This window comes from Eulemur rufifrons, chromosome 6, assembly GCF_041146395.1.
Source record: "Eulemur rufifrons isolate Redbay chromosome 6, OSU_ERuf_1, whole genome shotgun sequence".
NCBI lineage: Eukaryota > Metazoa > Chordata > Mammalia > Primates > Lemuridae > Eulemur > Eulemur rufifrons.
Window position 1 is genome coordinate 91,341,619 of NC_090988.1, and position 19,016 is coordinate 91,360,634.

At 38.5% G+C, this 19,016-nt stretch overlaps 1 protein-coding gene across 1 annotated transcript; it reads right to left on the reverse strand.

The window, feature by feature from the left end:
* Nucleotides 1-487: 487 nt before the first annotated feature.
* LOC138384442 (olfactory receptor 4C11) lies at nt 488-1,420 on the reverse strand. Its single transcript, XM_069469945.1, has one exon. The coding sequence runs from the start codon at nt 1,418-1,420 to the stop codon at nt 488-490; it is 933 nt and encodes a 310-aa protein (XP_069326046.1).
* Between the last annotated feature and the right edge of the window lie 17,596 nt (nt 1,421-19,016).

Below are 19,016 nucleotides of genomic sequence, written 5' to 3' on the forward strand. Positions count from 1 at the left end.
GATGCTTACAAGTTTAAACAGTTGTGATTATATAAATGTCTTTCTTATCAAACCAGAGCATAGACAAAGTTGTGATGTGTTGTTCGCAATCAGCAATGCCAGATTTGAGCTTTCGGGGAAAGAGCCAGATTAAAGATTTCAGAGAAGCCACCAGTCTGTGGTCAGAAGTGCAGAAAAAAAAAAAAAAAAGTGAGACAATGAGATGCATTAGATCAGAGTGCAAAGGGGTAGTCAGGGTTATACCTTAGAAACAGCATGGCTGGGAAGGAGGAGACTCTGAAGAGGAAATACTATTGGTCCATAATTATCCGAATTAATCTACACTTTATCTAGCTCTGATAGAATGCTGGTTAACTAGAAAAACTAGGAACCCACAAACATATATGATAGTATGTTATTTCCACAATATTCAGAAACTGTCATCTTTGATATCTGTACTTATTCAGCCAAATCATGACTGGATAACTAATCCGGTCAGGCCCTCAATTCATTCTTTGCTTTCTGAAATAATTTTGACATGCCATAACTTTTTCATGGCATTTTTTACTTCTGCATTCCTCAGTGTGTAGATGAGCGGGTTGAGAAAGGGTGTCCCAATAGTGTAGAACACTGCCACCATCTTATCCATAGGGAAAGTGGTTGGGGGGCGTGTATATATGAATATGCATGGGCCAAAAAATAAAATGACTACAATGATGTGAGAAGTGCAAGTGGAGAGAGCTTTTTTCCTCCCTTCTGCACTGTGGTTTCGCAGTGAATGTAAGATGACAATGTATGAAATCATCAAAATTATGAAACTACTTGAGCAAATTGCCCCACTGTTAGATACCAATAGCAGGTTGATCATGTACGTGTCCATGCAGGCGAGTTTCAACAAGGGCTGCAAATCACAACAATAATGATCAATCAAATTGGGTCCACAGAAAGGCAATCTCAAGGCCAGGATAATCTGAGCTATAGAATGTATAAAAGACCCTATCCATGCAAGAACAATCAAGATGATGCAGACCCGCCGGCTCATGATGGTTGGGTAACGCAAGGGCTTACAGATAGCCACATAGCGATCAACGGCCATGAGGATGAGTACAAAGATTTCCATGCAGCCAAATAAATGTAGTGCAAAGACTTGTGTCATGCACTCATTGTATGATATAATTTTCTTTGCAGAGAGAGCATCTGCAATTAGTCTAGGAGCTGTGGAAGTCGAAAAGCAGGAATCAGCAAAGGATAAATAAAATAGGAAGAAGTACATGGGGCTTCCTAGTGTCCGGCTGGATTTGATGGTCACAATAATGAGAATATTCCCCACCATAGTTCCCACATAGAAAATTAAGAAGATTAAAAACACCATTTTCTGCCTTGTAGGATCTTGTGTTAATCCTACCAGTATGAACTTAGTTACACTGTTATTTTGCTGCATTGTTTCCATTGATGTGGGGAAATCACATGTTAGAAATAGTTAATCTGTAAAGAAGAAAAGAAAAAACAAATTAAAAATGAATACTGGCCGGGCGCGGTGGCTCACGCCTGTAATCCTAGCACTCTGGGAGGCCGAGGCGGGTGGATCGCTCGAGGTCAGGAGTTCGAGACCAGCCTGAGCAAGAGTGAGACCCCGTCTCTACTAAAAATAGAAAGAAATTATATGGACAACTAAAATATATATATACAAAAAATTAGCCGGGCATGGTGGCGCATGCCTGTAGTCCCAGCTACTCGGGAGGCTGAGGCAGGAGGATCGCTTGAGCCCAGGAGTTTGAGGTTGCTGTGAGCTAGGCTGAAGCCATGGCACTCACTCTAGCCCGGGCAACAGAGTGAGACTCTGTCTCAAAAAAAAAAAAAAAAAAAAAATGAATACTAAGTTTGGAGGTTGCATACATATTCTCAGCCATGAAAATGCAACTTTCCAATGGATTGCAATTTATCACTGTGTATTTCTTCTAAATAAAATAGAATTAATAGTAATTATTCAATACATTTACCTAATTGCACATGAAAATAATGAAATGGGAAATAGGAAAATACTTAAAAAGCAAAAGGTTCTTCAAACAAAGTGAATAGCAATTTAAGGAATTTGGTGTGAGTAGACAACTTTCTGAGATGGATATGTTTTTTTCTTTTTTTTTTTAGTTTTCAGCAAGGAATTATCAATATTTTGTAGCATGTTGCAATAATAGAGAAAATTATGCATGATTTACTTCAATACACTTTCACATCCTTTGAACATGGTAGTCCCATTTTAATATACTTACCTATCAAATGTTCTGATCATTCCAGTAATGATTGTTTAAATATTTGAGAGTGCCTTCCTTCATAAAATCTATGCATGTACACACACACACACACACACACAGAAATACTAAATATAAAATTTTAACAATGAGCAACATGCCAGTCAGTTCAGTCTTATTTTAATCTCTTGCTTTGACAATATTCATTTCCTTTTAATATACCTTTCACAATTTTCTAGTTCTTTTTACTTCTAAATTCAGCCTACATTATTAAACTTTTTACTGCTTTATTATACCATGTGAACCAAAGTTAAATTCTTCCCCTTTTATTATTTTTATGGTTCATTCAATATGTTTCCATAAGACACAAGGAGATACTGATACTAAAATGAAGGAAAAAGAGAGAGAACAACTGACATAAATCAGAATGTTCCTTCCAATTTCAGGTTTACAGGAAAGACCAAAGATACAGGAAATGAGCTCCGGATATTCCAAGTTACAACTGAAAGTTTCAATACATTTTTTAATATGTATATTTTTGAGCATTCTGTACCCTGTCTCCAAGAAAGAGAAGATAGATATAAAAAGGGAATTGATATTCATGTAAATATGTCAAATACTGAACGCATTGTTTTATGTACCTTATCACATAGGTATTCCAAATAACAACACAGGAAAAACAAAAGATAAGTGTCAAAATAGGAAAATATATTTACAACACATATGCCAGGAAAAAGCATAATTTTTTCAAATTATGGAGTGAACACATTTGACAGATCAATCTTAAAATACTCACGCAGACACATACACACACACAAAAATTGGCCAAAGAACCAATTTTAAAAGAAATTCTTCTCCTTATTAAAAAGATTAACAACTTCAATATCCATCAACTGGGGAATTAATGAATCAAGCATAGTATTTTTATGCAAAAGTTGGTTAAAATTAAGCAGATACACATACCTCTGTATACACACACACACACATACACACTCACACATACATGCACACCCTATGGTCCCTAAATATGGTGCAAATAAAAATTTAAGAGATTAATACTGTATGCTTATAGGATGGTATATTTTCCTTAACAGAAGAACAGTATATATTACACACACATACATACTTATATACATGAATTGTATTTAGAAGAGTTTGAAAAAAAATAATATTAATAGTTTTGGGTGGGGAAACTACATTTCAAAATTTTTTAATTGACTCAATAACTATACATATTTGTGGGTACATGTGATATTGCGATACATACAATGTATAGTGATCAGATCAAGATAACTAATATATTCATCATCTCAAATATTTGTAAACTGTATTCTTGGCATTAGACATGGGAGGAAGACCTGATTTTAAAAATATTCAGCTTGGAGGGGGAAAAAGATGGCGGAGTGGTGGTGACGGCCTGAATCTGCGCTCCCGGGAAGGAAGGCATCGATCCGGACCTGCCACAACGCTAGAAGACCGCTCCCACACAGGAACAGCGGTGTGAATCCACGGAGAATCAGCGTGGGACAAACAGAGCGAGTGAGGTCTGAGGTGAACGAATATTAGGAACGCGGGACAGACACTAGCCAGCGGAGCACGGGTTGGGTACACCCGCCCCCAGCCGGGGCGGGTGCAGCCCCTCGGGAAAGCGGCTTGCCCTCCGCTCCCAATTGAACAGAGCCCTGACCCAGGCCAGCACAGAATCACTGAGGGATACGTGGCGCATTGGAGACAGGAGGCTTTATTTGCGAAATTACCTTAGAACCTGGGGGATCTCAGCTGAGACAGCGCTTGGCGAGGAGGGACGGATCTGCCCCAGGGCAGAAAAACACAAAAGACTCCCGGACAGCAAATAGCGTTGTACCCCGTGCTGCCTTTTTCGGCAGTTCTCCAGCCGGTCACCCCCCGCTGTGTGTCCTTGCTGACCAGCCCCTGGGCAGTGGCGGTCTCTGCCTGCCGGGGAGCCGGTCCCCTCCAGTCCCGGAGCTTGGCAGGCGCCATCTTGAAAGCGAGAGCGAAACGGCTCGGGAGCCAAAAAGTGCCCAGCGGCTCTTTCTGCCGGTGCTGCCTTTTTCGGCGGTTCTCCAGCCGGTCACCCCCGGTGCGTGTCCTTGCTGGCCAGCCCCTGGGCAGTGGCGGTCTCTGCCTGCCGGGGAGCCGGTCCCCTCCAGCCTCGGAGCTCGGCAGGCGCCATCTTGAAAGCGAGAGCGAAACGGCTTGGGAGCCAAAAAGTGCCCAGCGGCTCTTTCTGCCGGTGCTGCCTTTTTCGGCGGTTCTCCAGCCGGTCACCCCCGGTGCGCGTCCTTGCTGGCCAGCCCCTGGGCAGTGGCGGTCTCCGCCTGCCAGGGGGCCGGCCCCCTCCGGCCCCGGAGCTCGGCAGGCGCCATCTTGAAAGCGAAGGCAAAACCGCTCGGGAGCCAAAAAGTGCCCAGCGGCTCTTTCTGCCCGTGCTGCCTTTTTCGGCGGTTCTCCAGCCGGTGACCCCCTGGTGCGCGTCCTTGCTCGCCAGCCCCCGGGCAGTGGTGGTCTCTGCCTGCCGAGGAGCCGGTCTCCTCCAGCCCCGGAGCTCTGCAGGCGCCATCTTGAAAGCGAGGGCGAAACCGCTCGGGAGCCATAAAGTGCCGAGTGGCTCTCTTTGCCCGGCGCCCTCCGCTGGTCTCTGAACCAACGCCAGGAGTGCGGGATATGCCGGGGCCGCGATCGGGGTGAAGGGACAGAGCTGCGCTAAGGCAAAAAAAAAAAAAAAAAAAACAACACGAACAAGAAGAATAGGCTCGCCGAACTGTATATTTTATTCTTGGTAAATTTCTTCTGGGTTTTGTTTGTTTGTGTTTGTGTTTGTTTTTGTTTTTTGGGGGTTTTTTCTTTTTTTTCTTTCCTTTTCTTTTCTTTTTCTTTTTTTTTCCGGCGGCGGACAGCCTCGGCGGGCACCTACGCCCTCTGGGCCTCTGGCTGCCGCGCCTTTTTGAGCGCAGAGGTTGGATCCCCACCACCCTCGGAGCTGTGCAGGCGCGCAGACGCCATCTTGAAATCCACTGCGAAACCGCCCGGGACCCAGCCGGGCGGGCGTGAAGGGGCGGAGCTGCGCTAAGGCGTAAAAACAAAAACATCTTATGGCCGCTCCGGACCCAGCCGAGCGGAAGTGAAGGGGCAGAGCTGTGCTAAGGCGTAAAACAAACAAACAAACAAAAAAACATTGAGTCGCTGAATTATATACTTCAGATTTGTGTATTTTTCTGCCTTGCGGTGTGGTGAAGTGCTATGTAGTTTGTTTTTTGTTCATTTTTGTTGGCGTTTTTGGTGTTTTTTGGTTTGGCTTTTTGCGTTTCCTTTCTTTCTTTTTTTCTTTTTTTTTTTTTTTCTTTTTCTTCTTTTTTTTCTTTTCTCTTTCGTTTTCTCCTCTTTCTTTTCTTTCTTTCCTTTTCTTTTTTCTTTTCTTTTTTTTTTTTTTTTTCTCTTCTCTTTCTCCTCTCTTTTCACCTTCTAACTGGGGACCCACGGTGAGCTTCGGAACGGGCCAGGTCCCTGGCTCTGGTACATACCGGATCCTGAGTAGTCACCCCCAGGGCCGGAGATCTGCGGGCACGCAATTGCCACTCTAGGGCCCACAGCCAAGTCACTGCGGAGCAATAGGGTACCAAGAGGCTCCCTGGACGGCCCTCTCCCCTGGTCCACGGACCTTATATAGTATCCCTGCCCAAGTGTAAACACTGAATACTTCTCCAGAAGCGAGAGTGTGGAACCTGATCCCTGGGGACATTGGGCCAAGACAGACTTTTGCCCGTGGGAGCTACAGCAACTGGGGCGCTGAGCAAGCAAAGTCACCATCCTCTCCCCATAGCTAGTATCTTGCCGGCAGATAGAGTCAGAAACCTCCCCTATAGAGGAAGAACCAAAGGGAAACAAACAAACAAACAAACAAAGAGAATTTCGGTCTACTATTAGTGTGGACCCTGCCTGCCTTCTGAAAGACCACAACACAGTGTCCTAACTCACCAAAGCGGTCCTGGATCACTCCAATCCTCTAGGATTGGACCCATCAGAAGCAGTCCCCCAACGGAAACAGAAAAATCTCTGAACAATACACAACAGTCTCCCCCTCTTGCCAAAAGAAGCAACATACCTAGACTGTTTCACAGCCTAAGAATAGAGCACAAAGAGTCCTGTTAACCAGACTAAACCTATAAGTAAAGATCCAACGACAAATCTAGATGGGAAGGGCCCAGCGAAAAAACACGGAGAGCAAAAAGAATCAAATGGAAAGCTCATCCCCAAAGAGAAATACCAGCTCCCAACCATCTGACACAAACCAGACTCAAAACACCAACATGTCACAGGAAGAATTCCAATTATGGATTATAAACAAGCTGAATAATATACAAGAATCAATGGATAAACAACACAAGGAAAACACAAAAAAAATACAGGATTTGGAGGAAAAATTCACTAAAGAAATTGAAATATTGAAGAAAAACCAAACTGAACTCCTAGAAGTGAAGAATTCACTCAGAGAGCTACAAAACACTGTGGAAAGTCTCAAGAGCAGGGTAGATCAAACAGAGGAAAGAATCTCAGAAATTGAAGATAACTCCTTCCAACTAAATAAGTCAGTCACAGAGATAGATCGAAAAAGTAAGAGAAATGATCTGAGTCTTCAAGAAATGTGGGATTATGTGAAGAAACCTAACTTGAGAGTTATTGGCATTCCTGAGGGTGAAGAAGATAACAAGCAAGGGTTGGACAAGCTATTTGAAGACATAATAGAGGAAAATTTTCCAGGCCTTGCCAATACTCTAGACATACAGATTCAAGAAGCTCAAAGGACCCCTGGGAGATTCATAGCAAATAGGAAAACACCACGCCACGTAGTCATCAGGCTGACCAAAATATCCACTAAAGAGTCACTTCTCCGAGCTGTAAGGAGAAAGAAACAAGTAACTTACAAAGGAAAACCCATCAGAATTACGCCAGATTTCTCAGCTGAAACCTTACAAGCAAGAAGAGGTTGGGGCCCCATTTTCACGCTTCTGAAACAGAATAATGCCCAGCCTAGAATCTTGTACCCAGCTAAGCTAAGTTTTCTATACGAAGGAGAAATCAAGACATTCTCAGATAAACAAAGGTTGAGGGAATTCACCAAGACAAGACCAGCCCTCCAAGAAGTACTCAAAAGAGAATTATACACGGATCAGCACAAGAAAGATCCACGAATGTAAAACTACTCAAGAGCTAAAGATGAAATTCCAGATACCACAATGGCCCAGGAGAGAAAACATCACAATGAAGTTCTACCCAACAAGCTGAACAAAAAACTGTCTCACCTATCAGTTTTCTCAATAAATGTGAATGGCTTGAACTCCCCGCTCAAGAGACATAGACTGGCCCAATGGATAAAAAAATACAATCCAAGTATCTGCTGTCTTCAAGAAACTCACCTAACCTGCAAAGATGCATTTAGACTGAAGATAAAAGGATGGAAATCGATATTTCAAGCAAATGGTAACCAAAAGAAAGCTGGTGTGGCAATCTTAATTTCCAATAGCTTAGCTTTCAAACCAACAAAAATAATAAAAGACAAAGATGGCTACTACATACTGATTAAAGGCACAATTCATCAAGAAGCCATGACTATACTCAATATATATGCACCCAACCTAGGTGCACCTAGATTCATAAAGCAAACCCTACTAGATCTCAACCAAATGATAGATAACAATACTGTAATAGCTGGAGACTTTAACACCCCACTGACAGTACAGGACAGATCCTCTAAACAGAAAATAAACAAAGACATAATGGACCTCAATAGAATGCTAGAACAAATGGGCATGGCTGACATCTATAGGACATTCTACCCAAAGTCCACAGAATATACATTCTTCTCATCAGCTCACGGGACATTCTCTAAGATTGACCATGTCCTAGGACATAAATCATGTCTTCAAAAATTCAAAAAAATAGAAATTATACCATGCATTTTCTCAGACCACAGCGGAATAAAAGTAACAATGATCACAAACAGAAACCCTCACTCTTACTCAAAGTCGTGGAAGCTAAATAACCTTCTCCTGAATAATTATTCTATAAAAGAAGAAATCAAGATGGAAATCAAAAATTTCTTTGAATTAAATGACAATGGAGATACAACTTATCAAAATCTATGGGATGCAGCTAAAGCAGTCCTGAGAGGAAAATTCATATCCATAAATGCCTATATCAAAAAGACAGAAAACATGCAAATAGACAACCTAACGAATAGACTCAAAGAACTGGAGAAAGAAGAACAGAACGATCCCAAACCCAGCAGAAGGCGAGAAATTACTAAGATCAAATCAGAACTAAATGAAAAGGACAACAAAGAAACTATAAGGGAAATTAATAAAACAAAAAGTTGGTTCTTTGAAAAGATAAACAAAATAGACACACCTCTGGCTAGACTAACCAAGAGCACAAAAGTAAAATCTCTAATAACCTCCATTAGGAACATGAAAGGAGAAATCACAACCGATACTACAGAGATACAAGATATCATCTATGAATTCTACAAAAATCTTTATGCACACAAACTGGAGAACGTGGAGGAAATGGACAAATTTTTAGAAACACATAGTCTTCCCAGGCTCAACCAGGAAGAAATAGAGTACCTGAACAGACCAATATCAAGAACTGAAATTGAAACAGCAATAAAAAACCTTCCCAAAAAGAAAAGCCCTGGTCCAGATGGGTTCACACCTGAATTTTACCATACATACAAAGAAGAACTGGTGCCCATCCTACATAAACTATTCTCCAATATTGAGAAGGATGGTGTTCTCCCTAACACGTTCTACCAAGCCACTATAACATTAATACCAAAACCTGGAAAGGACACAACAAAAATCGAGAACTACAGACCAATTTCCCTCATGAATATAGATGCAAAAATTTTCAATAAAATACTAGCAAATCGAATCCAAGTACTTATCAAAAAAGTAATCCACCACGACCAAGTGGGCTTCATCCCTGAGATGCAGGGGTGGTTCAACATACGTAAATCTATAAATGTAATTCACCACATAAATAGAAGCAAAAACAAAAACCATATGATACTCTCATTAGATGCAGAAAAAGCATTTGACAAAATTCAACACCCTTTTATGATAAAAACGCTTAACAAAATAGGCATTGATGGAACCTACCTAAAAATGATACAAGCCATATATGACAAACCCACAGCCAACATCATACTGAATGGGGAAAAACTGAAAGCACTCCCACTTAGAACTGGAACCAGACAGGGCTGCCCATTGTCTCCATTACTTTTCAACATAGTATTGGAAGTCCTTGCGAGAGCTATCAGGCAAGAGAGCAGAATCAAGGGAGTCCAAATAGGGAAGGAAGAGATCAAACTCTCACTTTTTGCTGATGATATGATGTTATATCTGGAAAACCCCCAGGATTCAACCAAGAGACTCCTGGAATTGATTAACGAATACAGCAAAGTCTCAGGCTACAAAATTAATATACACAAATCAGAGGCATTTATATATGCCAATAACAGTCAATCGGAAAACCAAATTAAAGACTCAATACCCTTCAAAATAGCAACAAAGAAAATAAAATATCTAGGTATATATCTAACTAAAGAGGTAAAGGACCTCTATAAGGAAAACTATGAAACACTGAGAAAAGAAATAGCAGAACTTGCAAATAGATGGAAAAATATACCATGCTCGTGGATCGGAAGAATCAACATTGTTAAAATGTCTATACTACCCAAAGTGATCTACAGATTCAATGCAATCCCTATTAAATTACCAACATCATTCTTTACAGACGTAGAGAAAATAATTATACACTTTGTATGGAATCAAAGAAGACCCCGTATAGCAAAAGCAATTTTAAGCAACAAAAACAAAATGGGAGGTATTAATTTGCCAGACCTCAAACTATACTACAAGGCCGTGGTTCTTAAAACAGCCTGGTATTGGCACAAGTGCAGGGACACAGACCAGTGGAACACAACAGAAAATCCAAATATAGAACCATCCTCATATAGTCACCTAATTTTCGACAAAGCGGGAAAGAATATACTCTGGGGACAAGAATCCCTATTCAACAAATGGTGCTGGGAGAATTGGTTAGCCACTTGTAGAAGACTGAAACAGGACCCACAGCTTTCACCTCTCACAAAAATCAAATCACGGTGGATAACGGACTTAAACCTTAGGCGTGATACAATCAGAATTCTAGAAGAAAATGTAGGAAAGACTCTTACAGACATCGGCCTAGGCAAAGAATTTATGAAGAAGACCCCCAAGGCAATCACAGCAGCAACAAAAATAAATGAATGGGACATGATTAAATTAAAAAGCTTCTGCACAGCCAAAGAAACAGTCCAGAGAATAAACAGACCACCTACAGAATGGGAAAAAATTTTTGCATACTACACATCAGATAAAGGACTGATAACAAGAATCTATTTAGAACTCAGGAAAATCAGCAAGAAAAAATCAAGCAACCCTATCAAAAAGTGGGCAAAGGACATGAATAGAAATTTTTCCAAAGAAGATATAAAAATGGCTAACAAACATATGAAAAAGTGTTCAACATCTCTAATCATCAGGGAAATGCAAATCAAAACCACAATGAGATATCACTTAACCCCAGTGAGAATGGCCTTTATCAAAAAAACCCAAAACAACACATGTTGGCGTGGGTGTGGAGAGACAGGAACACTAATACACTGCTGGTGGGACTGCAAACTAGTGCAACCTCTGTGGAAAGCATTATGGAGGTATCTTAAACAGATTCAAGTAGACCTGCCATTTGACCCGGCAATCCCATTACTGGGCATATACCCAAAGGAAAAAAGGTCATTCTGTAACAAAGGCACGTGTACCCAAATGTTTATAGCAGCACAATTCACAATAGCAAAGATGTGGAAACAACCCAAATGCCCATCAATACATGATTGGATTAGTAAACTGTGGTATATGTATACCATGGAATACTACTCAGCTATAAGGAATGATGAAGATACAACATCTCTATGGTTCTCCTGGAGAGAGCTGGAACCCATTATATTAAGTGAAGTATTCCAAGAATGGAAAAACAAGCATCACATGTACTCACCAGAAAATTGGTTTCCTTGATCATCACCTAAATACAAATCTGGAAACGACACCAATTGGACATCAGACTGAGGTGGGGGGTGGGGGAGGGGATGGGGGTATGCCTACACAATGAGTGCATTGCGCACCGTTTGGGGAGTGGTAACACTTGAAGGTGCTGACTCAGGAAAGGGGGGGTGGGGAAAAAAATATGAAACTATTGTTTTTAACTTGCACTGTTCACTTAATAATTTATCATGAATATTTCCCATATTATTTCATATCATTGTACAAGAAATAATGTATACATTATGAGGATATACTGTATCTAACAAGATATACTGTTAGACTCTTTGATTCTGTAAAATTAAATAAAAAAAAAAAATATTCAGCTTGATAATACTTGATAATGTGTTATAATCATGCTGCTTTAAAAAAGGCTTTTAAAAACCTTACCTTCAGAGATGGTATGTTATTCACATTGGCGTGTCTCTAAGCTGTCACAACTGTCTTCTGTTGTAGACAGGAGGTAGAGTGGTATTCTTAGGGCAACATTAAGCTTGAGAAGGTTGAGTAAAATTATGAGTTAGCTACCGTGATAGTTTTGAAACTCAGTGCTCTTTAAACATATCATACACAAACACACTGCCATTACCTATAGCTTCATTTCTTTTACTGGAAGTTTGTGAAAGTTCTTTAGCAAACAGAAATGAAAAAAATTGTTTGGATTCTATGAATTAAGTGTTATAAAAAGATATCTAAATCCAGAGATAGATATAGACATTGATATAGATACAGACATCCTGGCATATTTGTATAATAACCATAACTTATGCCTACTTACCTATATTAGAATTATAGACATAGGAATAGCACATTAGAATGAAGCAACATAAGGAAGGACATTTTCATCTGTTCACTCCTTAATTCCAACATTTAGAAAAATATAGATGCTTAATAAATATTTGTCGAATGGATAAAAATATTAAGAAAATTTCCTATAGTTACAAATCAATAATGTTCCATACTATTTTATACATAGTTGGCATTGAGGAGAAGAGAAGCTTGCATCCTAATATATCCATAACAATATCATCACTCCCTTGGAGCATTTATCTCTTACAGCTCCATCTACCAACAGCCCTGACCTACTAATGTCCATTTCCACCAGGAACTGCTGTGCATGTCTTTTATTTCCAGCCCCTCACTTTGGATTGTAAAGCACTCCTAAAAAATTCACTAAACTCCCAACTTTCCACAATTGTCTTGCATGTGTTAGTTACTGGCTATGCCATTGATCAGACTCATTTTCTCCAAGTATTCAAGTATTAAATACAGCTAAGTTATTCCCCTAAACAGATCTTACCAGCTTTAGTAAAGGATCACACAACTTCAACTGTTCAGTTGTCATCTTTTCCTCCTAAAATAATCGGAAGCCACTTACTTAAATAAGAATTTTTTAAAATGCTTGTAAATTAATGTTTGATTATTCTGGAATCAGAATCTCTTTGATTTCACAAAGAAGTGTATGTTCTCTTCTTCATGCTAGAAGGCAAACTAAATCTGAAACTTTCTGAAATCAACCCTCACACAGGATTTTGACTGGAAAAATTTCTTCGTTTGCCTTCCCAGGAGAAGTATTTAACATGAATGATGCAAAATATAGGAGTCTGGGGAAAGTCATTCTCTAAAGTGTCCCTTCCCTCCCTATTAAGGAACATGAGCCAGCTGTGATAAAGCACTTAATCTTCAATTTATCTTAGATTATGGGAAAAGGAGGAGGCCTATTCTTGCTTTTAAATTTGATAATTTGGGTGATAAATGACATTTTAACTAGAATTAAAAATAGTCATCTAGCACCCAGGTCTTTGTTTCTAATACTTTTCTCCAATAAAATGATCAGGGCTCCTTGAAGAAATGTCTGATTCTAGGTCTGGGGCTGAGAACGTACAAGATGAACTGGAGCATCTCATAGTGGTAGAAAGCAAGGAAGTGCTAAAACACAAGCACACTCTCACAGTGATGGGGACACAGGAGTCCACTGGAAGAGCCTACAATGACTGAAGCTGTAAAAAAAAATGTGAGCAACAAAATGAATAACAGTACTGAAATATAACGTTAATTATAAAGTATATATTAAAAACTCCACATGGTTATAAATAATTGAATAAATAACTAAATAAATAGAGGAGACTAGACAAGCCCCCTGTGAATATATTTCCAAATTATTTATGTGGATAATGTGAATCTCGAAGAATTGGAGGATAATGCTCCACCTCTTTTTTTCTTTTATTTTTAATTGACTTATAGTAATTATACATTAAATATAGGGTAACGACTGCTATTTACATGCCTGTATACAATGTGCATATGTTTAGCTTACATATATTGCCTTTGCCCTGCCTGAGTCAGAGCTACATGCCCATCAATACATGAGTGGATTAATAAAATGTGGATTATGTATACCATGGAGTGCTACTCAGCCACAAAAAATAATGGTGATCTAGCATCTCTTGTATTATCTTGGATAGAGCTGGATCCCATTCTACTAAGTGCAGAATCACAAGAATGGAAAAACTAGGTAATTTATTTTCTTTGTAACTATTGTGAATCCTATTCAGTCTTTGATTTGACTCTCAGCTTGACAGTCATTGATATATTGAAATATTACTGATTTGTGTACATTGATTTTATAACCTTGTATTTGCTGAATTTATTGATCAATTATTAGGAGTCTCTTGGTAGAATTTTGGGATTTTCTAGATACAAGATCATAGCATCAGCAAAAAGCAATAGTTTGACTTCCTCTTTCCTGATTGAGATGCCCGTTATTTCTTTCTCTTTCCTGATTGCTCTGGCTAGGACTTCCAGAACTATGTTCAATAGAAGTGGTCTGGTTTTGCTTTTGTTTATGTGGTGAATAACATTTGTTGATTTCTGTATGTTGAACCATCTTTGCATTCCTTGGTGAAGCCCACTAGGTCATGGGCATACTAAGAGTTGAATATGTTAATTAGAGTAGTGGTCCCCAACGTTTTGGGCACCAGGGACTGGTTTCATGGGAAACAATTTTTCCATGGACTGGGGTCGGGGGTTAGGGGATGGATTTCGGGATGATTCAAGCACATTACCATTTATTGTGCACTTTATTTCTATTATTATTACATTGTACTATATGATGAAATAATTATACAACTTACCACAATGCAGAATCAGTGGGAGCCCTGAGCTTGTTTTCCTGTAACTAATGCCACTGCTGCTGTGACAGGAGGTGGAGCTCATATAGTGATGTGAGTGATGGGGAGCGGCTGCAAATAGAGATGAAGCTTCACTAACTTGCCCACTACTCACCACCTGCTGTGCACCCAATTCCTAACAGGCCACCACGAACTGGAACTGGTCCACAGCCTGGGGAGTTGGGGACCACAGAACTAGAATACAACAGGTGCCTAGAAGAGGTGAGGGGAAGTGGAAATGAGTTGTATGAAAAGTTATAAATATCATTAAATAAAACAAATCTGTAGTAGAAGGACCTTGCACAGACCTATGAGGACCATCTGCTATGAACTAAGGTCTATGATTTACATAACCTAATCCTTTTAGGTTCTACTATTCCTCTCCGTCTCTTACATAAGAGGGGAAAAGTAAAAACAAAGCAAAACCAAAATAAACTAAAATAAGAAAGAAATTGATTATACACTGTGGCCTTTTCCCAATTCTAATCAATACCCTAATACTAGCTGATACCCATGAACACAAAACAGTTCACATGGCTTCTAAATTTCCAATGGGCATAATTAAATCTGGAGGAATTTCCAAATCTCCATGATAATGGCAATGATTCTATATTGATGAGGATAATGTTGATGATCCTATGATACTCTCTCAGCACATTGAAAGAATTGGATGGTAAAGAAGTCAACATTTATTAAATATGTATTATGTACCATGGTAAACATTAGCAACTTCAGTCTTTGAGGAAATTATTCTAGGAGACGAAATAGAGAAAAAAAATCTATATTATTTCATCCATGCTGTAACATTACAAAAATCGTGAATTACTCAGTGATAATTCAGAAGAGATAAATAAAAGAAATAAGCCTCAAAATCATCCATATTATCACTTTAAAAGTATTGGCTTTATTTTTACAAGGATAACTACACCTGCATTGTTGCAATAAAATGCTCATGGGAGTTTTTCCCTCAGGTTCCCCTTGTGCCTTTTAATTCAAAGTATTCTCAGCAATGTATCCCTAAAAGTTTATTTTTTTATTTCAGAATATTACAGGGGTATAAACAATTTGATTCCATGTTTTCCATTGTGCAGTTTTTTTTTAAAGTTTCAGAACATTACAGGGGTATAAATCGGTGCGAAATGGCTGGGGGATGGACATGCTTGTAACTCTGACTCGGGCGGGGCTTTTGTGCATTTTGAGTCAAAGTTATAAGTGTGCCCATCACCAAGGTAGGATGCATCTTCTGGATTGAAGATTCATGGGATACTCAGATGCTTTCCACCTCTATTTGCTGTTTCATGTCACAGCTACAGAAAAGTAAAAGGAGCTAACCTGAAGGAGAACGTTGACATTCCAAGCAAATGTAAAATCTTGCAAAAGTAGTAATTATGTTCAGCATATATATATATATCTTTTTAAATATTGAGATAAAGTCATTGGGATGTTGAACGACTCTTTGTTTAGTAAGTAACTCTTTACTAAACTTGGATTTTAGAAAATTCTGATTTTTAAGTTTAAGTTCTTCTGAAATGTTTTTACTGGTGATTATTTTCAAGAGAACATTCAGGACAATCTGGAGGGTAATTTGAGAGCAAATTAATTTAAATTAATTTGAGGCCAAACGTTTGAAATCTTTATTTGTATTGTTGAGATGACAATCAAGTATATAGTGAAAAAGTATGAGAGTTTGAATTATACAAACATGGATTAGATATAGACCTTTTCCTTAGAACCTGTATAACCTTGAGCTCTAGCTTCCTTATTTGAAAAACAGGGGCAGTAAGACAATAACATTTATCTCATAGTGTTGTGGTGAAGATGAAGTGGGTTAGTAAATGAAAAGTATTTAGTACAATGCCAGAACATATTATTGCTTAATGAATGATATGTAAACATTTTATTCTAACCAAGTCTTTCAATTTCATAATATTTCTTTGTTATAGATATGATAAATTGTTAAAGAAACAGAAAATATATAAAATCGACCTTGATGGGTTTTTACAGAATCCATATTCTCTCATGATCTTAGTCATAAATCTATTTCCCAATAACCGAACTTTAATGTCTTTCTTTTCTTCCCCCCCATGAAACTGAAGTTGACATACCTTTGCCAACAATTACTCACATAGATCTTTCTCAGTGCATTTAAATTTTGAAAGAGTGACTTTTGGAAGAGACACTTTAAGTGAAAGGTATGTGAAAAGCTGGACTCAAAATTCCTCACTCCTAAAACTGGTATGGGTGTAGTGTGTGTATGAGTGTGTGGGGGGGGGGAGGAGAGAGAGAAAGAGAGAGAGAAAGGTAATTTTTAAGGATTAAAAGGAGATCAGAAGAGATTTGAGGATGGGATGAGACTTGCAGATTTTTTAGCTCGAGGTAGCTTTTTCAGAGGATTCCTGGTAGAGACTCTATGGGAACTGCTTTGAAGCATCTTTTTCCACATAGTTCTGTGTTTTCCCAGATGATGTTCAATATTGTAAGTAAAACAGGCCTGGACCTAAATGTTAAGAGATACTGAGGCTTGTAGTACTATCAGGGAAATATTCTTAACCACGAATTGCACTTTCTACAGTTTTAATTCTCTACTTTTTCTACAGTTTTGTTCTACAATTTTAATGAAAAATTATCCCTAGATTCTTTTATGCCCTTTAACTCACAGACACTTCCACATAATTTGAAATTAGAACAAATGTACACCAACACCCATTTTTTTCTGTGTACTTAATGTGTATCTAATGTGTAAATTCTCGTACCCATTTCCTTGTGGCAGAACATAAAATCCACAACATGTGAAATCATTAACAGGTTAAAAAATTGGAATCTGTTTTCTTATACAACAGTTTTTTCATTTATAAAACATTTTGGGGTTGTTGTTTAGACTCAAGAAGTTAGAATTATAAGCTATTTACATCATATATTCTTTACATAAACTCCTTTATTTTGCTCTTGGTATAAGGCAAATAGATCTAATGTCATTGAAGGAGGCTCAGAGAGAGTGAATTGCTCAGAGATAACAGGAAGGAAATGAACAGAGAATCCGAGACTGGATGCTCATCTTCATGATCCTTATACTAGGGATCTGTCCACAACATCATATTTTTCCTTCAATGGTACCATTAAAAACAAAAAGAAAAACAAAAAGCTGAGTGTGGTGACTCACTCACACCTCTAGTTCCAACTACATCAGAGGCTAAGGCATGAGGAGTGCTTGAACTCACGAGTTCCGCAAGTCAAGCCTGGACAACATAGTGAGAACCCCATCTATAAAAATGTGAATTACCCTGATCCGATCACTATACATTATATGTATCAAACTATCTCTATATATCCCATTAATATATACTATTATTAATTGTCAAGTAAAAATATAAAATTAAAGAAACAAAATAATATTGAAATTAATGATCTTTTAGGCAAACCATGATTTTGCTGAGGAGGACATTTGGATATGGGTAAAAGGTGATGGTTTCAACACATTTGCTCTCTGCTTCCAGATACTTTGCATCAGAATGGCTGCACTGTTTTGAATGTGTGATTACAGAAGCAGATCATTCCTTAATCACATTAAGTCCTTCAACATGTCAGTAGAAAACAATTAGCTCTCCAAAGTGTTTCTAACATACCAACAGCAACCTCTAAAATGTGCCTTTAGAATAATTAGGAAAAAGGTGAAGCTACTACGTAAGAATAACTGTGCTCCAGGAATTGAGATGCCTAGCAATTGCTGCCTCCAATTTCTTATTTCCAGCCTCTCCATGTCCTGAACTGTGGCCAAACCTGCCAGGGAAAGTCACTGAAACTGTTATCAACTAATTCAAGCTATTTTTCTGCTATGATTACGGTCCTGTAGTTTTTTTTTTTAACTTCAATAATAAATATTAATTCTATTGGGTATATGAAATGTTAGTTGTTAGATTGGGATTTTATAGATAAATTATATGTAGCATAGATAAGGGGAGGATCTTTCTTAAAGTTATTGAGTTAGCAAATGACAGAAATGAAGAAGGATCCCATTTCTTTGCTGCAATTTCATTTGGTTTGTAGATAACATGGCATAGCTGTTAGGAATCTGGCATCAGATATGGGTTCACATCTTAGTTCTGCAACTTAGTAACTCAATGTCTTATTGTAATTAGCTTAATCTTTCTATTTCTTCATATGTAAAATGACTATCAGAACAATACCTATTGTGTTTTTGTGAAAGTTAATGTACACAATGTATTTATAAAAGTCCAAGGCATAACATATGCTTTCATTAAGTATCATTAGAAATATCACGATAGCCTTAATCAAAAACGGTTTAAAAGATTAAGCCTGTACTAGATCTGCTATCATCTACACTCTTTTCTAATTTATCAATCTCTCCCAAACTTAAAAAATGCTATTAAAGATGTATTATTTTCTGTATCATTTCAGATGAATTAAGTTTCTGTTGTGTATTCTGGACTCAATTCAACTTC